This window comes from Rhinolophus ferrumequinum, chromosome 2 (assembly GCF_004115265.2).
Source record: "Rhinolophus ferrumequinum isolate MPI-CBG mRhiFer1 chromosome 2, mRhiFer1_v1.p, whole genome shotgun sequence".
Taxonomy (NCBI): Eukaryota; Metazoa; Chordata; class Mammalia; order Chiroptera; family Rhinolophidae; genus Rhinolophus; species Rhinolophus ferrumequinum.
Window position 1 is genome coordinate 57,247,350 of NC_046285.1, and position 26,093 is coordinate 57,273,442.

Genomic DNA, 26,093 nt, shown 5'->3' on the forward strand with positions numbered 1-26,093 from the left:
AAACAGAAAAACAATACAAAGGAATATCTTTTCCTGAACTTAGATAGGGAAAGGATCGAGAGTATAGAGTTCAGACACTACCCAATTCTACATTTTGTATACTAACATTTAGGCCAGAATACACACAGAAGTCCTATTTCTGTCTAATAAGAAGTTAATCAATTGTCAACAATTAAGTTTTAAATTAAATTTGTTTCTCAAGAAACTCTGCAATACCCCTGAGATTTTTATACAAACTAAGCAGACATCATACACTCAATGGCAGTCTCTCACAAAGCAATTTCCAGAACACTCAGTTGCGTGCACATGAATACCAAGTCCAATGCATCCAGACTAAAAATCTTTACCAGTGGAGCTGATACTACACCTAATGACTAATTAAGAAAAACGGAACAGGACATTTACTTCAGAAATCAGCTCTAGAGCCCACTCACCAAAGTATTCATCGGCAGGAGGGTTTTCCATGTCATACAGCATCTTCTTGGTCAGGTGCTCCAGCTCATCTTCTGGGCGGAATGAGGCGGTAACTGCTGGAGGCCCCTTTGTCCCAGTTTGTCCACCCTGCAATGCAGAAAGCACACAGTCCTTTACATGCAATCTAGACATCACGAAGGTAATCGGGTCGTGTACACTGTAGAGGAGGAAGCACTGGACACGGCCACGAGGAGACCTGGGTTTCAGAATCCATTTTATCAGTTATTCCGTGTCTGACCATAGACACAGTACTTTATTCACTGGCCTTATCTACAGGATCATCTACTAGCAGGCTTTAGGAATCCGTGTTTACAACAGGAGGGCTCTACTTCATTTAACAATTGCTAGTCATATATTTATTAAAACAATGAAGAAATTGAGCCTCCCTCTTATGGAGCTTACAGTCAAATGAGAGATAAAGGAACATTAATAATTAAAGACAAAACAACTGTGGAAAGTGCACAATCAGGAGACAAATGGGACCTCTCATGTGGCCAGAGAAGAATTCCAGAGAACAGGCGGTGACACAGACTAGGACTGAGGCAATTAAAGGGGAGTAAACATACAGGTTAAGGTTTCTCACATTCACGTGAGAAAGAATAAGCTCCTGGCAGTTGTGTGTTTCTGGACTATGTATAACATTGGAGATAGAAAAGGAAACACATCTTATTGATACGAGTCTAGACAGTGTAGGGCCTTGTGTTCCAGTCAAGGAGGCTGAGTAATGCTTTTCCCACCAGCACTGTAACCAGCCAGGTATCAAATGGGGAAGGTAAATCAGTAGCTCTGACATTGGGTTGGTGTTTAAATCAGTGGGTGAGCCAGAATTATAGCCATGTAAGGAAATCAAGTGACAGGTGAAAGAGCACTTTAAGGTGATCAACCAAGAATCCAAAGTAAGTAGAGAAAGAAGACATGCCAGATAGATGCCAGATGTAAAATTGTAAAACAGTTTTGTACTGTGTAAATAAAAGGGGATTTATTATATTTTCCTTTACCTATATTGTAACTGACCATTTACGATACCACACTCCAACATCCTCCATCAAAACATTAAAAATAGAAAGAGTGGCCCAAAGGGTTTAGAAATGATGATGATGTCCACCCTGGCTAATGGGCAGAGATGAGATTGGGGATGCTTTCCCCTGATGTTTATGCATTCTTAAAATTGTTGACCAAGAGTTTCTGCTTTCACGAATAGTTTACAAGAATCAGTTCAACAAAACTTGCATAGTCACTCACCAGTTATCTTCACTGTACTAAATGAGTTCTCAGATATGAAAATCCAGGAAAGTACAAATCCCTGTACAAATGTTTCATTCTTACCACCAACATTAATTTCAAAAACTCCACGAGGGGTATTATTTTATTTTTGTGAAATCTCATGCAAAGCCTTCTAAACATATTTAAAATCAACTGGTCACTATTTAGCCTTTCTCTATAATTATCTTCCATTTTTAGGTTTTTAAAAATGTACAAAAAGTTCAAGTACAGATGTGCAGAAGGATGAAAAGGCCAAGAAATATTTATGTTGCTCACTAACCTTATGCCTGGGATTTTATTTCAATCTGGACAATTTGGTTTGGAGATTCAAATCACTGAACACTATGAAATGTTCCACGCGGCAGACATAAAATATCGAGCTGCCTCCTGGGATCTGAAGAATAATTATCTCAATCCACTCAATATGATATAAGAAAACCAGGGTAGGGCTATTATAATAAAGCCAGGACATCTTAGACTCACTCATTTCCAATAAACATTAAATGTTAAATTTGGAGCCTCCTCTAAAGCACAAATGATGCCTGCCCTATAGAGTTAGTGTGAGTGTTAAAGATGCTGACAACTCTTCCATTTATTCTTTTGCTTATCAGTTTATCATTCTTACAGTGTCTGTTTTGTATACCCTCTGCAAGCATCAGGGAGGGACACAAAGACATATTATACAGTCTTTGCCTTTAAGAGAATTGAAATCTAGTAGGGGTGAGAAACATACATAAATGATCAATTGTAAAAAGGTATATTTGTGGGAGTAAATATAGATATGAACACTGGAGGAGTGATTTTCTAGTATGATTAAACTTTAAATTGCACATGCTATCCATTTCTAGGAAAATTTTAGAGATACTAATACAAGGACATAAATTTATATGACCAAGGCTGGTCACAGGAACTACATTTGAGAGAAGGAAAAATATTGTAATTATCCATCCATTGCTAAGAGATCACCTAAACAGACAATAATACATACATACAGTGGAATACGAACAGGCTTTAAAATAATACATTGTAAATCTATATGTAAGAGTATGAAAAGATGACCTCACCATGTTATCAAATGAACAGATCCATAAATAGAATATCTAAATGAAGGTCTCATTTTTATAAGTGCAGTTTAATTTCTGTAGATCTATACATGGTTAGAAAAAAAAACACAAACAACAACAAGAAAAACAAAACAAAACAAAACCCTGAAAGGACACATACACAAGTGTTTTGAAGGGGATTATCTCTGGAGTTGGAATCCTGGGGCAGGCTCTACTTTTAAAGTTTATGTTTCTTTATTTCACAGTATGTAACTATACTTCTGCAATCCATGAAATATAATTTTTAATACAATGTATCAAATGATAAAGATATGCTGAATACTAACAAAACCCTGGAACAGGCTTCTAACCTGGATCAAGTGGGGAACTCTGAGGAGCAAAAGTTCAGAGGTCAGAGGTCAGGGGCAACCTAGTGTGAGTGGGGAAAACTGCAGATGAATGGTTTAGTGTTTAAGAGAAGAGGCGGGGAGAGAGAAAGACTCAGCCAATAACTGCCATGCATACTGAGGTACTTAGGGCTTCTGCAGAGGCCAGGGCACTAGGCCTATGAGAGACCACAGACAACTCCGAAAATCTGATGAGCTAAACTCTCTTTAGCAAAGAATGATATCCATAGAGATGCACGTACAATTTAGTTCAATTTCAGAAATTTCATAGTCCACAGGAAACCTATCAAAAGATCCTGAGGTAGGAGCATCTAGGCAATAGAAACTGCAGTAGGGTTCCTCACCAGGGGAGGAAGCTAAGCAGATTCAGAAGTTTTCTCTGGAGTGGAGTGTTATGAGACTGGAGTGAGATGGAGAGTCGATCATAATATATCTGTGGCCAGAGAAAAGCGAAGGGATAAACCACGTGACAGTGGCATTATGGCTGAAGACAGAGATTAACTACAACAGGAACTTGATGTCCTTAGGTGAGATCCTGAACCTTTTATAACTTCAGATTCCCTTCTGTAAAATGGGCTTGCTAATGTTAACTCACAGTCTGTGTGAGAGTTAAAATGAGACCACTTGCAGCTCATGCCATAAAGAGCTTAACTACTTTCAAACCATGGTGACAAAGAGAGGCTCTTTGTATTTCCCAACCTGCCTCTGAAGAAGGGGATTATCCCAGCTCAGGTGATAAAGACGAATGAGGATGAGAAAATGACCTATATTGGTTTCCAGACTTGCAATAATGAGACTGAGCTCCAAATGTGATATCACTTGACTCCAAATTCCATGCATTTTTTCCCAACCAACCATTATTTCCCATAGAGAAAATGCTAGAAAAGTATGAAATATTGCCTCTGATATCAATGGTGCTGGCTGTTTTAATTTAAATCAACAACTATAAAAAAAAATACCCTGCTTCCTAGCTTAGGATGGACAGTCAGGGAATGGACACATTTTATCGTTGTCTGGGCCTGATAGCTGCTTTCCTTTTAATCTAAATAAAGGAAGCAAGAAGGCTAAGCCTGCCCTCTATAAATTGAAGCCAGCAATTCAGATTCTACCCTTAGCACTTACATTTCAAGTAGAGCTCTAATTTCAGAGTTCTTACCTTGTCAGTAATTCACAGATTTTAAGAAAAATATATCATTCGTTTCATTCTTCAAAAACTCCTTATTTGCTTGCAATACTGTTTCTGAAATAACATGTTTGGAAAAGAGCTTTTCTTTTCTTTTAGATTCTAATCTCATAATGCTGATCTTGAATCCCTGGTATTCCTTATGGGGAAAGATGCCAAGAGATCTTCTCTTCCAGTGTTTCTGAACTTTCCTCGGGCTACAGAACCCCCCCCCCCCAGTCTTACCCCCCACCCTCTTCCAGTGCATAATACTTAAAATCCATGGACTACAGATTGGTAAAAACACGGGTTCCTCAGTTTCCAGTTTCCTCACACCGAAGAAGAGATGGCCCGGGACTTTCTTTGGGATTCAAGTCCCGTTAGTTGTAGTTTAGTACTTTTCTCACTGGGACGAAGAGACCCCTATTAATTTCTCTTTCTCAGTAGCGCTTAGGACTCAGCATATTCTAAGAAAAGTTAATAACTGTGTCCAATTCATTTTTTAATAAGTAGCTTCTAGCATTTCAACTGGGTAATAGAACATAATTGAAAATGTGTGTGGTGAGGGACAGAGAGGAGATGGGTTGCATTATTTTATTTCTTCAAAAGTAGAAAGTTGAATAGAATCAGCAGTATATCCATCGTAGCATAATAATAATTCCTCATATTTGTGCGCTCCTTTTCAAGGTGCCTGCCTTCACATACATGCAATTTCAAGTGTTTACACCACAGCGCCATACGATCTGTCGCCCTATTTTATGAATGAGGGAACTGAAGCTCAGGGAAGGTAAGTGGGCAATCGCGTGTAAAGAAATACCCCTGAAAAACGGCAGAGCCCTGACAGAAACTGTGTGTGCTGAGTCGGGCGAGATTCTGCTACACCGCAATGTCTCTTAGGACTCCCATATCATCATTTCCAGGCTCTTCAAGCTCTATTATTCTGGAATATATTGGATTTTTATCTACTGACTTTATTATCTGAGCAAAGATATTTTCAGAGTGGAGGTTTACTACTAAATAGTGAGACAAAAGCTCTTCAAAGCAAATATAAACAAAGCCGCTAGACTTTTCTAAAGAAAAGACATTCTTATAAGTATCAATATCAATCACTAAATTGGGTATTCTTAGAAATGCCTGAACCTCCTAGCAAAGGCAAAACACATTACCTGACCCCCAGATGAGTCTTTGAGAAATAGACTTCAGAGGACTCCTTCAAAATTCTCTTAACATACATACCTTTTCTAAGAAATTGCCAAGTGCCAAGAAGTATCATTTTAAAGTCAAATTACTCAGGATTCCTGCCTCTGACAACTCACAGTTTAAGAAAAAAGAGCCATGAACATAGATAATTATAATAAAGTGCAAGTACTAAAACATGGGTATGAATTTGATGATCTGAGATGGGAGAAAGCTGCCAGAAATGAAATGCCCTTTTAGTTTGATCTTCAAGGTTCAATTGGATTTCAGCAGATATTACTAGGAAGGAAGGAAGGAAGGAAAGAAGGAAAACAAATGGAAGGGAGGGGAAAGGAAGGAGGAAAAAGAAAAACAAAAGGACAGAAAAAAAGTAAAGGCATTCCAAGAACAGAATTTATAAGAGAACATATATATTAGCAAAAATGTTAAGAAACAGAAGAGGAACAGAGCTAGGATGAAGCTAGAGAAATGGGTTGAGGTCGATTTTTGTCAAGACTTGCTTTTAGGTAATTAGGAAATTTAAAAATGAGGACTGACTTTATTAAAGTAATACTTTTGAAACATGCATATTGGCAAACATCTCAAACACCAAGGTCAATGACGCCTTGAAAAATGCAACCAGAGGTCATGGTCTTTCTGAGTAATTTAATGGCTAATATGCTTAAAAAGGATTCTGATATTTACTGAGTCAGAGACTGCTGCTGCTCACCCAAATCTGTTTGCTCTCTTTCTGAGCACACAGCTAGACTACGTTTTCCATTCACTCTTGTAGTTAGATGTAGCCATATGAGGTACAAGAAGGAAGGCACATAACCTGCGGAAGAGAGCCACCCACTGACTAGACTGGCCTGTCTCAAACTCTTACTTACAGAAGGGAGACTGGAAAGGAATATGCGCAAAGGTTAATGGTTGAAAGTGATGGGGCACTTTCTATTTATATTCTATTTATATTTCTCTATATTTTCATTGTTCAACAGTAATGTTTTTTCCCCCCCTCAGGCATGAAACACACACACACACACACACACACACACATATTTATTTTTTTTTCCTGACACAAAAGTGTCAGGAATCAGAAAATGTTTAAGTATCACAACTGTTTCTTCTCTGCCATGGTTTTCTTCTTGCTAGGGGCCCAGCTGATTATCATTCTAGAGCCAGCTTAATATGAAAACTGCAGCAAAATGTGAATCTAGGTCTCCAGTAAAAGTTATGGGTGAGACTGTGTAACAGTGTGGAATGCTTCTGCAAGCAAAATACATATGGGCAGAATCATCGGTGAGCAAGAAAACTACCACATCGAGAATAACACAAATAAACAATATCCGCTATTATTTATATAACACTTCATAGTATTCTTACATAGGAACCCATAAGTACAGAAGACCTATTTTTCTCTCTAATCTTAGCACTGCCTTTAACTTGCCCCATAATTTTGATCAAATCATTTCTATTCCCTGAGCCTCTGTATATTTATATGTAAAATGAAGTTTTCAAAGATTCCTTTGATTCTACTCTATCATATTTGTGTGCCCATAATATGCAGGGTATATGTTATTATGGATATTTATAGTGAAATCACAGATATTTACGGATGCTTTATAGTCTATAAAAACAGACACAATGAGTAAGTGGAAACCTCATTATTACGGAGATTTCCACTTACAGGAGGACTTGAGTCACTTGTCAGCATTCCCTGAAACAATCTAGAACTTCATTCAGCATTCTGAATCTGAGTAAGCCGCCAGCAGGTCACAGGGTTTCTGCAGCCTACTGAACTTTCACTATAAATGAGGCATGTAATCAAGAACATACAAAGGTCAACCACCCTATCCTACCACTACTGCTCCTTGGGTGGAGAAATAATTCCACCATCCCATCTGAAGAGAAAACGAAGGATGGTAAAAAGCCTACACTAAGGTACAAACAGGGAATCCCGCCGGCTCTCCACCCCTCCCCCTGAGAACACCCACTGCCTTGAATCTTTGTTACCGGCAATTTAACTATTTTAATATATGTGGTAAGAATCCATTTTACAAAATGGCTACCCAGTAGCTCTTGAGTTACTTTGGTATCAACCTCAGCGTGGGTCATTTTTCTCCCGTGAGTTCCAACCTGCTGTTGATTTCCTAGTTTCATAGCACTGGAATATTTGAACTTACTGCCAATCTGAACCTCACCAGGAAAGTTCCGCACAAGCAGATAAAATAAGGGGAAAAGGCAGCCACAATATTCAGAGACATCACATGATAATGAATACGCTATCAGTCTGGGTACCAGAGCTGCTCATTTTTCTTGTCCATTTGTAATGATGTACAAGAGGTGCCTTCTCTCAAAGGGAAAATAACTTAAATTATGCGTTTTTGAAAAAAGAAACATGGAAATTATCTCCTTTCAAAAGGTAGAATTAGCCCCATTTTGGAGCTGAAAGACTGCCAGAAAAAAATATATTTCTGATATTTTCATTCCTTTCCCCCTTCTATTTAACTGTGTCAAGTTTGCAGTTTGCAATTTCCTGAGGCTGCTTCTACTTTTCTGACTCTCCCTGAATTAACTCTACTCTACTCTAAATGTCTCACTGTTTGATGGAAGGAGAACCTTTTCAGACCAAGGACAGAAATTTACTGGATATCCTCTCGACTTCAGGTTAACAGCAGTGGGCCACAGAGAAAGAAGAGGCACCTATTAATAATGAGAAACCATAGGAAGAAACTGCCTATTAATAATTAGAAACCCGTAAATGAACTTTCCTCACAGCTTCATGGGAGCAGAAAAGCATGAACTTACTTCTTCTATTCATAAGTTCCATTTTCTTGGAGAATAGTAAGGACACAAAGGTGACCCAGACATTTTGACTTTGCAAGTTTGATTCTAGCTTAGAAACCCATTCCAGTCAGTCAACTTTCAAAAGCTTGATTGTCTTGCAATCTCTTTTTCATAGTCTCTTTCTCATGCCATGCATTAATGCCTCTGAATCACCTTCCCGAAGACAAATTTGGAATCACAGCCAAAAGTGATGATTCTGACTTACAGCCTAGTAAGGGGGCTGGATGTGACTGCAACCAACGGAAAGTGTTGGATGTCCATTAGTATGTCGGTGGTGTTTGCACACTAGGGCGTCCTGATGAAGTAGACTGAGCCGAGAGAAAGTGGCCTCTCTCCATGCCCACCGCTCTCAGTTTCCATGTGTCAAGGCAGACTCAAGAGTGTTAGGGCTTGAGCATGCTCATTTCTAGGCCTCCTGTCTAGGGCACCATTTCAGGGCCCCCAAGGTTTGATTCTCCATTATTGATTTTTCTCACCTATAAACTGGAGGATAATATCTACTTCATCTGAAGAAGTTTTATAAAATATTAAACATCAAATGCATGGCAGTTATAATGATCAAAAAGGACAGCTTACTGACCACTAACAAAAATGATTTTCTTCTTGGTAGTGGAAAGTTTGCAGAGTTACAACATCTCTTCTGTAACTCTCCATTTTCCTATTTGCTGATGAAGTACTGCAGTGTAGTATATCTGAATTTCACATTAATTGTTTTAGCAAGAGGTGTAATTACTCTGCGTTCTTTTAACTATAAGCCTTGGAATACATGACATTTGGTGACCATATGCTTTGCTGCCTCTCCAGATTGTCAACTTTTCTACATCCTAGCCTTTGGCACCCAAAGATAAATAGTAAAACAGGGCTTGTGTTTGGCTATTCAGAGCAAAGCAGCCTCCCTTGTGCTTTCCCACTGAGATGAGCTCCAGGCAGAAAAGGCACAACCACAGATGCTCTCTCACCTGGTAGGCAAGAACTAGGAAAGGCAAGTAGGAGGAACCTCAGAATCTCAGGGTTAGGGAGAAGCTAGGTCAAAGATCTCTTGCCAACCTAGTTCAAAGTACTCATTTCACTGCTCCTTCCTCTTTACTCCTAGGCTGGTCCCTTTAAAGGAGAAAGCAAGTTGCCTATGCAGAGCAATAACATTTCTCTCAATTTGTTCCCTTTTTTTTATACCCCTTAACGTTGTCCCTGCATGGGACTAAAAGCTATTTCCACAATACGATAGCTGTTAAAAACTGCATATATGTTTCCCCCGTTAATTGGGCTTTATGCATGTTATGCATAGTGATTTGATATACTCAAGGCAAGATAATTATAAGACATTATTTCCATTGGTAGGTTTCACCTCAACAAGACCCAAGATATGAAAAGTTGAATAAATGGAACAAAGTGTTGTTCAGGGCTGTGTTTTCAAACTAAACCAGGTGAAGGAAACCAGGTCGTGGTCTTTGCCTGTGCCTCACTAGTGTCTGGCAATGACTTTCTCTGAGAAGACATTTCATCTTTATCTGGTTGCCTGGAACAATGGAAAAGGCTAGTTGCTCCAACATTGGGAAAAAAGGTTTTACCACAAGACTGCTTTCTATGCATTGCCCCACAGAAAACCTATATTTAACCAGAAACTACACTTTTAATGAAGCTGTATCAAGCAGACACATAGTGTTTCTCTTACCAGGGCTCTGGCCCTAACTGTGGTTCTAATTCACTGTGTTCAAAATGAGGTTTAATCAATTCCTATTGCTAAATATTTACTTGTGTCCAGTCCTTTCTGTTATCATGTTTCAAACAGGGTATTCAGATAGTACATCTGATATTACAAATGAATAAAAATATATGAGCAAGAGTGCCACTGTGTGTGTCTATGCAGATATTAAAAAACAGATACTAGAAGGAAATATGCCAAACTATTAACAGTTCATGTAGAATAGTGGGATTCTGAGTGATTTAAACTATTTCCTGTACAATTTTTAAATTATCTAAATAAAATATAGTGAAAAATGGATGACCCTTAGAGAACAATAAATATCTGTTACAAAACATAGGATTTTAGACTTTTCTTTTGTATTTTATGGTATGAAGCAAGGAGAGAATGGAGAACCTGAAGTGAGGACAATTTGTTGAAAGGCACCTAGATTTTCAGTCTGATATGCACAGAAACACTTTCCTACTATACAAGCTATTTCTATCTAATGGGCTTGACAGATGCCTGAACGTGACACCAGACACTGAAATAACATGCAAATCAGTTTTCGGTTTTAATATGCAAATATGACACTTGGCACATCACTTTCCATTCCTGAGGTAAATTTCTGTTTTTGAGTTTTTCGTGGGAAATGCATACCAGCAAACAAATGGTTAACTACCCCTATTTCACCTGACATAAGGTGGTTTTCATTTGAGTCAGAAAGGTTCTTGCTCAGAGATCCAAGGTACTTTGGATGCAAAGAGAGGGCATGCATTTTTTTCAATAACAATGCCACCTGCAGCAAACAAGTCTATCCTCTGACAGGAGCACTGATCACACTGGATTTCTGGCCTGGGAGGTTGCGGGGGAAGTAGGCAAATTGTCTCAGTGAGAATAAAGAAAAAAGGGTTTTTGCTGGACCTGTGAAAATCAAAGTAACAACATGGTGGGAAGATTTGCTTCTGGCCCAAAACAAAGAGGAAGTAGTTAAAAGTCCTCACTTCCAGGGTATTACAGGAGTGCGGAAAACTATATCCTCTGGTGAACGCTACATTAAATTATCTACCAATACTAGTAGTTAGGCATTAAGGCAGTCATCAAGATAAGTGAGATAAACCCAGTTCAGGGAATATAGAAAACAGTCAGGAAATCAAGGCACATGAGGGAAAAGTAGAAGAGTGAAGCAAAACATTGACAGTAGACAGTAATTAGTGTGGCTTACTTTGAGGTCAGACAATTAAGTTTGTGAACTCATTCTAGAAAAAGTGCCAATACCTCATTGCTGAATATCACTACGGTCACCTTCGAAGTACTCCCCTTGGGAAGCTATGCACTGATGCCGCATCTAGTCCACCCTTTGAAGCAATTTTGGAACTCTTTTTCTGGAATGGCCATCAGAGATATCATCGTATTATATCTTTGATGTCCTGAATGTCATCAAAATGTCTTCCTTTCAATATTTCCTTATCTTCACAAAAAGAAAGAAGTCATTGGGGGCTAGATCAGGTGAGTAGGGAGGGTGTTTCACCAGTTATTTGTTTACTGGCTAAAAACTCCCTCACAGACAGTGCTGTGTGAGCAGGTACATTGTTGTGATGCAAGAACCATGAATTGTTGGCATAAAGTTCAGGTCCTCTAACTTTTTCATGCAGCCTTTTCAGCACTTCCAAATAGTAAACTTGGCTATTTGTCCAGTTTCTACAAATTCATAATGAATAACCTCTCTGATACCAAAAAATATTACCAAAACCATTGCAACAAGTTTGTGAACTTAATTGTCCAACCTTGTAGACACGTTAGAGTCTCTAAGGGCTATCTGCTTTTGGGTCTGAATCCCAACCCACTACTTACCAATTATGCAACCCAGGGCAATATGCTTCATTTCACTGAATAATAGTTGCTTAAACTATACAATGGCATCAACAGGATTTATTTCATGTGTTCAATGCAATGGTTATTGAATGCATTTAATGACATAGCATATATTTAACAGATAGGGCAAAAGTTGAGAGGTACAGGTCCTATGACTGAGCACCAGGGCTGAGTGACCAGCTTGCCTCTGGAGTTCAATCCTCTGCAGTTCAATCCTATCAAAACCATTTTGATTGTGCAGTAAGATGAAAATTTGTCATTACAATTCATTACAGTGACAGAGAAAATGCACACTATGTATCAAATAGCAAGGTAATGAAGCAAATTATAGCAGTATGGCAACAACACAAGAGCAAGTAACCATTAAGTAACATTTACTGCCTGCACTGATTAAGAAATTATTATTATCTTTAAAGATATGCTTCAAGATATGCTGTGCTGTATAAATATCACGTGAACATATCAACAGATGATATGGATACGGAAGAAAGAGAAGTTACCAAAACATGTAGAGAGGATAAGAATTAGACTTTGAGGGAAAGAGAAAACCTTTTACATTTCTATTCTCCCTTACAGGTAACAAGGAACTCTTGTGCGACACTCGCAAACACTAGTAGCTTTAATTTAATACTTTCCACAGCATGAGAGTGTTTTTTTTTTCCTTTTCTTTTTTTCTTTTTTTCAGTATAGAGAAACAAACCAACTTAGTGGTTTTGATAAGTGACGATGTTAAGTGACTTAGCCAAAATCACACCCGTTGTAAGTGGCAGGGCCGGGAGTTAAACAAGAGTCTTCTGATCCAAGCGTAGTGTTTTTCCACTAATTTACAGCTGCCTCTATATACTCATTTAGAAATATGAAACTTACATGATCTATCATAAAGGTTAATCAAGACAGGCAACCTCACTGATTAAAGCACGATGCTAATTATACCAGAGGCTGGAGACCAATGTGGCCCCTATTACTTTCAGAAACATTGATTGTGGTGTAACGGAGAAAGTGTGGGCTTCAGAAGCAGAAAGAGCTGGTTCAAATACCAAGCTATGCTACTTATTTTGTATAACATTTCACAAATTTTTTAAAATTTCTCTTCGCTATAGCTTCTTCATCTGTAAATGGGGATGGGGAGGGTAGGTGGGGGGAGGGAATGTCTCATTTCAGGGCCATTGTGAGTAATACCGAGAACAAGACATGGGATGTGCTAATATTTAATAATGGCTCATGTCTTGTATCAAATGTTCACAGTCTGCCAAATCTGAGCTCTGAACGTCTTTCAAATGTGGCAGGAAGGTGGATAAGGGAACATGAGCGACTCAGTGTCATTCGTTAGCACTACAACAGAGAGGTGAAAAGATCATGCTCTGATACCTAATTTTAAGACCGACATCATTTACTATTTCTTACTGACCATCAGCCACAGTTCAAATAATAGTAAATCTATTGAAGAAATATCCCTCTCCGTAAACTCTGAAAGGTAGAAATACATAAGTGCTAATTTATATATTTATTGATTTATAATTTATGAGACTGACATGAGTTAAGGTATACTTAGTGTTTAGCAGGGGTCAGATAATGTTCAAAATGGTTTACATTTAATCATTTAAGTCATTTAATCACCACAGCAACCCCAGCAGGCAGTTACTATTCTGATTTTAAAAAAGAGAAACTGAGGCACAGAGATCACTTCGACAGTAACCAGAAACCTGGGAGTTGAATCTAGTTGCTAACTCGAGAAAGTGCATGTTCTTTCTCGAGTTCTTTCTCTTTCACCATCACACCAATGTCTCAGGCCTCTTAATCCATCTGCGTTTTTTCAGAGGGCTTGTATGACCTATCTACTAATACGTCACACAATTTACAAGAATTTAATCGTAGATTATAAAGTCTTGACCTATCAAAGGAACCTTCCTTAGGGCCAAGTACTACTTTTTATGATATAATATTTCCTCTGTGTAGAAAGTGGCAACTAAAAACACACAACCAGCTTTCCCAGTAATTCTGATGGAGATGGACTGAGAACAAGAGTTTGAGAGACATGGTCGTTTTCAACAGCTTCACCAAAGATTCAGCAAGAGGGGTAGAATTGCTGTTCAAAAGACTAGTTCCTTTGTCAATTTCTGATACAAGCTGGAGGGTTAATGCTAAATCTTAAAATAGTAAAAGCTAGGAAACAATGCCATTTCCCAGTCAGCAAAGTAATGCTTTTTGTTGTTTTTTTCTTACTGGATTAGGGCCTGACCATGAATAAAATACTACAGAAATATTCTATTCTACAAGAACTTAGGCCTCTCCAAAATGTGCTAAGCATAGTCTATTGGGAGAGGTAACTTTAGATGCGCTGTACACTCTGAGAATTTCTGAAACAGAAGACACACTGGAGATCATTTAGTGGTAGGTAAATCCCTGCATTAAATGAAAAATACCAGAGTCAAGGAGGGGAACTGACTGAGTGGCCCAAAGTCATCTAGAAAATGAGGATAGAATCAAGAAGAAAGCTCAACTCAGGAAAGCAGGTCTCATTTGGTATTAGTTTACTCCTAACATGAAAGATCCTCTCAAAACAGTGATGCATTCTTGATGCCCTATAAAGTATGCCCGTTCTTGGCAACACATTTTGGGAGCCCTAATCTACATTTATGCAGCATTCTGAGATCCTGAGGTGGGAGTTGCTATAAAGTGAAAATCATTGCTGTTATTCTTGGCAAGCCTACACAGACTGACAACAGCTGGCACAAGCAGATGTGGTCCACAAAGGATTCTGTCAGGCTGTGCTGGCGCCATCCCCGTGCAAGTTTCCTTTTCCTCGACTAACAAAGAATGTTTCTCCTCAGTTTCTGCAGACCCTATGAGCTTCTTGTTACAGGTGAGTCCAGAACCCTAATCAAACTGGCCTCAATCTCACCTCTCTCCTTTCATTTTAACCACTATTTCCTAGGGACGTGCCTTTCAGAGAGAAATACTTCTGGAACATGGTGAAAATTTTCTTGATCCAGGGCCTTATGAAACGTCTGGGGATTGAAATAATAACATTCATGAATTCAGTACTCTGTACATGTATTATCTCCTTCGACCTTTGAAATACTCCAATGGCATAAGTACTTTTGCTCCCTCTCTTTACAGATGAGGAAACAGACACAGAGAAGCTAAGTAACTACCTCAAAAATCACAGAGCTGGTATGAGAAGGAGCTAGGATTTGTTTCTAACTACAGTGATGCTAGAAACTGCCACCCAAGTTTTAGTAACTAGAGATTAAGACCTGAAGGATGAGAGCCCGAGTGTCACTCTAATCAGAATGAAATGAATGTGATATAATTAAGCGTCATGGACACACAGAGGGCTATTATTATAACACCGTCATGAGTATCATCAAAAAAGCTATATGCTTCACCATCTCTATCATTCTGACTATCCTGGGTAATAGGTAGGGAGCAAGTTATTACTGGCTTTATTATTTTTCTAATCAAGAAATATAGTACAGTGACTGACTCAGGTCATTCAGCAATGCCTCAACTTCTTGACAATGCTCAATGTTATAGACTTAGCCTCCAACGTTTCTTGAATATAAAGAGAGTGTTTTGGAGAAGAACAAGTAACTAGATGTTAAAGTACACAGAAAACATTAAGAATCATTTTGTTTCACTTACGAGATGCAACCTAGCATGCTTCTGATCCACAGAAAAACTAAACATAACTCACGAAATGACAGCAAATAATACATTTATTCCAAGAACACTAGTTTGAGTGTCTACTAAGTACTAGTGCTAAAGAGATGATTGAGACATGGATCCTGACCTCTAGGAGATACAATAGGACATTTTAGACATCTGGAAATATCCAAAAGTAAAATATCCAAAGTAAACTCTTTTAATCATTACCATCACAACACAGAGAAAGAAGAGATGTCTCAAGCTGGAGAGATGAACGGACACTCATGGAAAAGGTGGGATTTTTAATCAGATCTTAGATGAAGATGGAATTTGAACATCCAGAGATGTAGCAAGAATGACATTCCAGGTGAAGGCCCCAAGAAGTACACAAAAGAGAGTCAAGTTGACAAGTTCACACCTTTTATTTCAGGTAAAAATACATGTAACTGACCTCCAACTCTTGTGTGTCCTTCTATTTTCTTTTGTTTATTTCATTGTCTACGCTGTGCATGAATGTGTCAGTGATATTTTAATGCAAGAGGGGAAACTGTCTGTTGGTACAGTCAACCCATATAAAAGGCTACATGGGGAAATATGTCTGTCGGTCAGCCCAGGACCGTGACACAACAGGTCAGCCGTTCCAGAATAGGGCAAACACTACACACTGAAATGTATGCTTTTTGCAGATCTGAAAAAAATGATTGCTATAATGAGAGGCTGAAGAAAATGAGCATCAACGTGGCTGTGATGATTCCTGATGCTAACAACTCAATGTTTAGAGGAAGACCAGGGCAGAGAAACAAGAGTGCCCTGGGATTTTGCTGCAAGCACTATGATGACGCGTAGGGGTGAGAATCATGATGGAAGCTGTTTTTGTTTGTTTATTTGTTTGTTTGTTTTTGCAAGTTCCATAGAGTACATACAGTCTTATAGAAAAGCATGGCTGAAAGTTTCCAGGAGTCCTCTCCATTTCCTTCATAGGCATCTATGTTCCAGTGGATGCGAGGCACCGTCACACGAAGTCAGTGTTATCATAAAAGACTTCTGAAAAAACTCAGTGTGCTTGACGGTTTCTGTAATTTAATCCACATCTCAGACAGTAAATAGGAATCAAGTACTTCTTTTTCCAATGAAGAAATATCTATTGAAAATAAAGACAGAGCAGCCTGGTTGTTCTGAGCTGTACATCTCTCTTTGTCACAAATTTGCTGGGTGCTCTCTAGAAAGTCATTTCGCCTCTCTGGGCCTGGTTCCCTTAAACTAGTATAATTTTCAGTCTCTTAATGTGCGTGATTCTTGTGACAAAGAAAACAGGGGACGTAAAATTACTCGAGAAATTTGTGGACAGCAACATGCCTAAAGGTGACACACAAACCATCCTCATCATCGTCATCGTCATCGTCATCAACATCACAGCTAAAATTTTTAAGCCAGGCCTATTTTAAATGTTTAAAATGAACCTCATCCTCCTAACCTCCTGATAGTTAGTTACTCTTAGTGCCCTCATTCAACAATGAAGAAATTACAACAGAGTTATAAGCATTGCTCCAAGTATTGCAGCCAGTATTCAAACACGACTACATCTCATGGCCCTAACCACTACAGCACATGTGGTGTTATAAGGGGTGCATTGTGGGTACTGTTTTCTCTTCTCTGCTTTCTAAATTTGGCTATGTTGTTATGTTGCTCTCATAACTAAAAATTAAAATGTGTTCATCCAAATTGTATTTACTGAGCAGGCACAAGGTGGCAGATACTGCATTAGTCAGCACTTTGATTATAAAGGTAAAGATAAATTTAGAAATGCAAAATACCCCATGACACAGTAGCTTAAATTGACGTTAAATGTAGCTGATATTATTTCCTCTCTGTGGAAAAGGCATGGATAGAAATATCCTGAAGGGTAAAACAAAGGGTCTTAGATGAAGATAAAGAACAGTGAAAAGAGGTAACCATAATTACCAACTAAAAATGTGCAGGCATTGTACTAAATGGATATTCTACAAATTGCATGTAATATCATTAAACCTCCTTCAGCAAATGAAGAAACAGAGGCCCAAGAAAGTTAAATAGGTTCCCTAAAGTCTTGTAGGTAGTACAGGAAGAGCCAAGACTCAAATCCAAGTCTATCTGGTTCTAGCATTTGTGTTCTTAACCATCAAACTACCTGTAGAAGAGGGAGAATGATATGGAAGGAGGAAGAACGCTTTGATTATTTTCTTATTCTACCTGGTTCTGACTACAGGATTTTGGTGAGTATTGCTAATACCCATCTATATTTTACACTGCTATTTATCATCCTTTAAAATGTGTAGTGCTTGTGCTCAAAGGGAACATAGAAATTAGGCCAACCTCTCACTTCTAACTAGTAGATTAAAGAAACTTGGAACATGTTTGGGGACATCAGAAAAATTAAAGGTAAAATTGGGAAATAAACGAAAGTTTTTCTTTAAGCAAGTGGAGCAGTCCCTTTGGAACAAAATATGATATTTCATTTCAAAGAGTAGTTCATACTAACATTTCTATGGCAAACATAGAAGCTTATAGGTTTAGGTTTACTAAACTCTAACGTCCAAAGGGAAAGCTAAACCCCAGCAAATAGCAAGGGGGTCAAATCAAAACGGGGATGTCACATGCGTATAGTATAATGATTGCTGGATTCAGAAGCCATAAGACTAGGATTTAAGCCCCAACCAGCCGCATACTAGTCACATGACCTAACATACGTCGTACAATCCCTCTAGACCTTGCTTGTATACTCTGGACCATGTGGGTTCTACCTACATGTCACAGGGTAGGTTTAAAGATGATTGCCCTTGGAAGCATTATATAAATGTTTAAGTTTGTCAAATGCAAATACTGACAGTACCTTGAATAGAAGAAATGACCTATGATAGAATAAGTTTACCTGTGATCAAAGTCATGGGAAGAGACAGTGATTTCACAGGTCAGAGAAGCATATTGGTCTTAGAAATCCAATTCTGAATTTCCCCAGCTCACTCACTGAGCCAAAAAAATGAGCTCACATCTCCTGATATACCATCACGTGCTAACCAGACAGAAAGTACTAATATCTTTCTCACAGTTTCTCTCATGTAACAGCAAACCTCTTATAAACAAATGACACAAGAAGCTCTGTGACTTTGGGCAAGTTACTTTACTTCTGTGGGACTCAATCACTCCAGTGATTGAATGAATATAGTGAAGGATACTAATTTCTGCCATGTGGACCTCAGAGAGACTTTATTAGGAAAGAGTGAGACAATATATTGTGAAAATGCTCTGAAAACAATAAAATGTCGAAGGCCAGGGACAGCCAACACCTCCTCTTTAAGCCACTGTGAGGACTCAGTCACTTGCAAATACAATTGATTACACAAGCACAAGCAAATCAACTTCTCCTGCCAAGATTTGTTGCCCTTGGTGAAATAATAGCATTTTGGCCAGACAGGAAATTTCGTCATTTTTCTTTTGACTTTGGCTCTGACTTTTGCAAGATGCCTGCCTGGAATTCAGGAACTGAGCACCTAGAACCCAACACTGGTCCGGACTGCAGATCATAGCCTAGAGAAAGCAACTTGATCACCAGTAAGCTGAGAGGAGATCTAGCTCCAGACCCCAGGCTGAAATCCTCCCAACCCTGAGACACCAGAGTCCACAGCCTCTGTAGACAGCCAGGCAGCAGAAGAGTGCTGAATGCCTACCACATGCCAGGCAGTGGGATAGAGAAAGAAACAGATTTACAGAGCTCCTGCTGTGTCAAGCTCATCCTATCCTCTCATTTAATCTTTCCACCTCCTTAACAAGGCAGGCACTATCAGGCCTAATTTACAGATGAGTTAACAGAGGTGAATACAGTCAAAGTAACAGAGCTGGGACTGTAATCCAGGTTTAACTCTGAAACTTGCATTTTTTTGTCAGTTGAACAAAAGTGCCTGCCCTCCAGGAGCTCACAATCTAGTGGGGAAGTCAGAAAGGCAACTCAATAGACTGTGAGCTCCTTGAGGGCAAGGACTATGTTTTATTCTTTCTTGTATCTTCAGAGCCAAGCATGGTGGCTACCATGGAGAAGGTGCTCAGTTAGTGATTACTGAATGAGTAAACCAAAATCAGACGTCTTCCTGCTTAAAATACAAATCTAATTGCATTCCTCCTCTGCACTCACAAACCGAAGGGCTGCTCTTTGCCAATCAATCCCTGCGTGCTACTTATAGGGCTCCTTTTCAGTCCTACCTTTATGATACCTACTTCCGTGATTCATTCCCTTCCACAGCCGCGGTGCACACTTCCATGTCTGCCAACCACTCCGGCATGGTGTTCAACAAATATTTATTGAATGAACAAACAGACATGAAAAGGGACAGATGTATGCTATCTATGAGCAATGGAATAAGAATACCTTGTGACCACCAAGGTTAGATTTACCCATTAGGAAGCTTCACAGAAGACAAGACAATTGATTTGGGCCATCTAACTCTAAGATCTCAGAGGCTAGATGACATTGCATAGAAAAAAAATCCAATCCTTTTTTACTATTAATTAGACAAATGACATCAGAACAAAACATTTTTCATTAAATTAGAATATGAGCAGTGCCAGATTCCATCTCCTAAAGGATATGGGTGTAGGCCAAAAGCCCATCATATACATTATTGTTTTTCTTCTCCTAAGTACTTAGGGAAAATTAAGTCTCATTTGGCATGCAGTGGCTCTCAGCAAGGTCATGGTTCTTCTGCAGTGGTGCCTGGGGCAGTTAAGGTAAGGACTGTGTTTTTAAAAAGAAGAAACTTCAGCGATCTTTGAAAATAAGATAGCTGGTTAGCCAGGATAGCATGAGAATATTCAAGGCTTCGGTCAAGAAATAAGAGTCAGTAAGAAAGTTGGAGACACTCCAAAGTTAGCCCTTCATCCTTGAACCCAGTATTGAGTGGACCACGGTGTACTTCATTAGGACACGAGAGATCTGCCTCTGTCATACTGTAAGATGTCGGGCATCACTCAGTTTGCTTATCTGTAAAATGAGGCAGCTGCAGTTGAACCAGATAATCTCCCCTAATTTGAAAACTGAAAATGAGAAAGCATGGAGAAAAGAGATAAGCTGTAACCAAGCATATATATCTAAAGACTCATAAGAATGCTAGAGAATGCTTTTATTATCTTCACAGCAAGCAAAGCAAAGAAAATCTCTGTCCTTTCAGAGAGCTTGACAGTGAGGCTCTCACATCAGTACATACATTGCACCTCACCACACATGCACCAGGTGCTTGTGCTATTGCCCAAGCTAAAGTCTTAAAGCCCCTACCTAATATCTTTTTGAAGATTAGAAGCAGCTTTCACATCCTTGATGTTGAGGTCCTTTTTTTTCTGTACTAACTGCAAATGCCACACTGAGATAAGAGATAGCGGAGAAGCAAAGCTTCCGCTAGACGAACACTTGTTGAGTCTGTTTTACACTGATTCCTCTCATGGCCTCCGTCAGAACATTTCCATTTCCTCCCTCGGCTTATCCATCCTCTAAGTCATGAGCTCTTTATCCTGGCTTCCCATCAGAATCACTTGGGGAGCTTAAAAAATAATAATGCCCACTCTCCCACATCCTCACCCAAGAACGAATAAGTTAGTATCTCTGGGGCTGATGCTCAGAAATCGGTGCGGTTAAAAGGCTCCTACGTAATTCTGATGAGCAAAAGGGGACAACAACAAGTGCCAGTTTAAACAGTGGAAGTGACACACCATGTTAACTTCTCTATATTTTCACTCTCTGGCATTTCTCTGAGGTAACGTCCATCCACCCTGCATCCATGACATCCATTAGATTTCTCCCAAGAGACATCTATCAAGGTAAGAGTTGCAAGAGAGGCTGTGGGGAGAAGTGTGAGCCACTCGCCTAGGTTTATAGAAGCCTAGAACTTTGTTTACCTTCCATTTATCATCACTGCCTTTGGTATAGGCCTATGGCGACTTCAAATAAAATCCTTCAGAGGAAAAGTCATGTACTTTGACTGCATGAACCATCCTCAAAGATTCATGTTGTTCTCAATAATAACAATGGATACATTTATTAGATACGTATTATATGCAGGGCACTGTGCTAAATATTTTATTTTATTGCACTTTGGGGCAAGAGGAGGAAGAAAATGTTATGGGCTCAGTGGATCAAGGAACGAGGAAACAAAAATGCTGTGAACAAGTATAGTTAATATCCTCATTATACAGATGAGGAAACTGAGACTCAGTGAGAAGACTGCATGATACACTCTGGCCAGGGCTGACTCCAAAGCCAGTAAGGGTATACATGGTGATACCCTGACTTAACCGCTATCACCACAGAGGTAAAGGAAGAATAAAGCTCTCCATATGTGAACAATTGACTCCACGAGTAACATGTCATCCTTTGGATCTCTTTATGTACTACCTGATAATATCCTTGACATTGGCCTAAATAAAAGCCAAACTGTGTGGCGAAAACGGGTGTGGTAGTTGGGGAAGGCGAGGGCATTTAAAAACCTTTAGAGGAAAATCAGTTGGTAACTTAAGAAATGTTTTAAGCATAGGTGACAAAGCTGGCAGCTAAACTCAACACAGGCAGTGATATCACATGTTTTCCCCAAAGATTCAAGTGGCCTCTGAAAAAGTGAGCTGTGCAGCTCCCAGGCAGTGGGCCTGTTTTGCTAGTTGACCAAACAAGCTCCATGGAGAAGGGAGGAAGAGCTATCGTTGTGTGGAAGTGCCTGGAACTGATGCCAAGGAGTGCCAAGATGCTTTCCTTAGAACTACGCCCTTCAGCGTGCCTTTTATTCCTGGCTGTCTCTTCTCCGTGGAGACGGAGCCCTATAGTAGGAAGGGGTAAGCCAGAAATCATTTTCTTTAAGAAAAGTAGAGAAGGTTGACCAAGGGATCAAGGAAGAGGCACACACTTCAGAATTCCTTGGTTCCCATGGAATGCAAAGTTGTACTAAAGCAAACAGGTGGAATTTGGGGAGCTTCCTCCACCAACAGAGAGGTGAATACTTCTTAGGGACATGATCCAGCTAGCTGAATTGGGTTTATGCCTCTGAGGTTGTTCTGTGTCAGGACAGCCCATTTTAGCCGTTAGCTTCTTGACTTGGAAGTAGAGCGTTGCTGTGAACACAAGGCATGCTCTTCTTGCCATGCTGGCCTCAGACCTCTCACTGCCTAGTGGCACCACTCAGACAATTCGATGAGGTAGAAGGGCTCTTTGTTTGACTTTCAAAGCCCCTCATATTCTGGCACTGAGCTTTGTTGTCAATCTTATCTTCCACTCAACTATACTTCCTATTCCAGGCCAGTCCCCTTGCTATACTCTCAACATAACCACAGAGCCCTTTTGCACTTCAAGGTCACTGCTTCTATTATGTCCACTGCTATGAATGCCAAGAACCAGACATTCCTGACCATTCTCTGGAGGGTCAGTGCAAATTTTAGTTCTGATGCCTCGTTCCTTGATCCACGGACCCCACAGGAATTTCTTCCTCTTCTTGCCCCTAGAGCACAGCACAGTGGGTAAGAGTGCACTGCCTGGACCCGCTGCTATTGACCAGTTGACCTTGTGCAGATTTCTTACCCTCTCTGTGCCTCAGCTTCCTCAGTGAAAAATGGAGATAATCATAGTACCCACATTTCCAAGGGCTCTTTTGAAGATGACATGGGTTAATAAAGTGCATGGAACAGTGCTCGACAAATAATAAGTGCAGCACAAGTACTTGAAAAATAAATAAGTGCCTCTTCTGAGGCACCAATTACTGTCTAGCCAGTAGGTTAGTTATATGCTTTTAGCACATTATGGGGACTCTTAAGTGTTTGCTTCGTTAATGGTGTCTGTACTTTCCATAGTGTGAGCCCAGCACCTGACGCACAGAAGACAAACAGTAAATGTTCATTGAATTGAATTGTGCTGAATTACTGAGTAGTCATACTATATTCCTATGATTCTGCAAACTGAAACCAAAAAAAGAGGCTTTGGCTAAGTTTGAGCACCTTCCTTATCCTATAGCATGTTCTCAGTAATGCAGAAACAACTAGTCAAAAGGAAATTGTGTTTTCCTTGCAGTGTTGTATAATTTTGGTCTAATATCAACATGCCTCAGGGAATAAAATATGTATTTACATAAAAATTTCTGGTAATGGAATCTTAAAAAGTAATTGAACGAAACAATAGATTCGATCTGCTGAGGGCTCTGTTTCCAAAGCTAGGTGTGTGACGATGCCCTGAAGTGAGACCTGGACAGCTGCTCCCCCCCAACAGCCTTTATCCATGAGCCACAGAGAAAGAGCTGGCTCACCTATGACTTCCAGAATACAGAGATATCTTAAGAATATGCAAAAACCTAGCAGACATTACATTTATTGACATAACTGCATGGGCAAGGTAAATATAGGTATTTCATAATGTAAGAAAGCATACTTTATTCCTCTTCTCTGCCAGTTGCGCTCTTGAAAAGAAGCTCGACTAAGAACTTGGAGAAGATTTTATAAATTGTCTAGGTTAATGCTTCTAAATCTGGTTGCCACTGGAGCCTACAGTGTCCATAATATCTGTATAAAAGAGAGTCAGGGATTGATTTCAAATTTTATTTAAGCCTAAAAATATACAAGCATTTATCTGGAATAAGACTGTTTATTGCTAGATTATCAATTCAGTGCAGTGACGTTGGTTATGTCACTCTACACAGTTCAAATTCGTCAGTGTGTATGTGCCTTGGAGTACAGAAAATGGAAATAACGCATATTTAATTAATAAATGCAGTTAGCTGTGCAGAATCTTCAGTACAAGGAGTCCAAATTACAATAATAAAATGAGGCCCTCTTGTTGATGAGAAGATCCAGGCTGAGATTAAAATGACACAACAACTCAGATTTCCTGACTTCAAGTCTAATGTTTCATTAACTACGTCATAGCTGATACTTCTGACTAGAATGTCTTTGCAGGGATGTTATTGTGTCATTGTGTCTACCTTTACATTTTATGTCTAATGTCTTTGCAGCTACATGATATGATTTCTTGGCCTTCCCACTGTTCATGTACACTGCCTTTCTGATTAGAATAGGCAAAATAGATGACTAGAAACACACAAACACAACCCATACACAACTATAATTTTCTAGCTGACCATTCATTTTCATGAACTTATTTTCAACAAATTTCAAGGGGCTTTCCCTAATTTTGGCCTTTTTGCCTTTCTGTCAGATTAAGAAATAATCAGGGTGTACAATCGAAAACCCAGACGGGCGAGGCAGATGGACAAAAAGCAGCAGTTTTTACAAACTGTTTCCCTAGGAAACCAGGCAAAAAGCGGGAGTTGGACCAAATATAGAACTGGCAGTCAAAATGTGGAAATAGAAACTTCAAGTCATGGACTGGTGGGAAACCCCAACACCCCATCTCTGCAAACCACATACAGGCGGTAGAATCAAAGCAGAGGCGTGTTTCACCGGGCGAAGCCAGTAAGCTTACAGGACGTGCACTTCTACAGTGATAATTCCGGGAACAGAAGCACACGCGGTTCTCCAGTGAGTCTCCTGAGTCATCGATGAGAAAGGAAAAGGGAAAGAAATGAGTTCTGCTACCACTGAGAAGCCTGATTCCATGGACGGCAGCCTGACTCATGGTCAAATGCAGAATCAGATTTGTGAGTTTGGATAGATGTCCCTTTCACCTCATTATGACTGGTCTGAGTGAATATGAAAAGAGGCCTTATGGAGTTCCTGGACTACTTGCTGCCATTGCCACAGTGTCTGTGACAACATGTGACTTAAGATCTCCTTTGTGCAGTTTTTCACTGACTCATCTCTACCCACATGGGCTTTATATAAAAATGAATGTTTGTTTTCTCTTGCACTTTAATGTAGGATCCTATATCAATGGGCACCTTATTCCCATTCATGGTCATCCTGTTTTAAGATAAAAGAAAACAGAGAGATACCTGAGCATAGAAAGCGATTGTTGTTACACCTCAATTTTGGTACCAAGTATGACCTATCATATCTCTCGTTCCTACCCTGCATTGGGGCCTTACAGGGTGCCCCTTTCCTGACTGATGTGTATGTACCAAATCCGTCTGCAATGACAGGGAGAGACTGCATGTGGTGCCTGGCTTCTGTTTCAGTAAAAAAAATGATACTTCATTTGAATTTCAAGGTCATTATTGGCATCCTTGGATATTCAGTACAACTCAGTAATTTACATGGGTCTTTACTCTGCTTGCCAACGTGAACTACAATTAGGGTGAATATAAACTTTTTGCAACAACAATCCAACCTAGTCCTACTCCTGAAATGCCTACTGTTCCACTTCCCTCAAGCCCTTTGCCCTTGCCAAAGTAACTATAACAAACCCTGCTGCATGTTGCTAGCAACAGCCTTGACAGGCACCGGGGATGGCGAGGGCAGGGAGAGCCTACAGGAGGAATTACCAAGAGACTGGAAAAGTACAAGCTGAGAGCTGCGTAGTGTGTGTGTGCGTCTGTATGGATACACATGCTAGTAAAAGGCAAGAG

The 26,093-nt window shown here is 39.6% G+C and overlaps 1 protein-coding gene across 8 annotated transcripts in view; it reads right to left on the bottom strand.

Annotated features, from left to right (window-relative positions):
- LPP (LIM domain containing preferred translocation partner in lipoma) overlaps positions 1-26,093 on the bottom strand; it is a 656,883-nt gene that overhangs the window by 163,031 nt on the left and 467,759 nt on the right. For all 8 annotated transcript variants that reach the window (XM_033123201.1, XM_033123175.1, XM_033123185.1 and 5 more), the window contains one exon: positions 435-561. In XM_033123201.1, the coding sequence (XP_032979092.1) occupies positions 435-561 (127 nt within the window). The remainder of the gene's footprint in view (positions 1-434; positions 562-26,093) is intronic.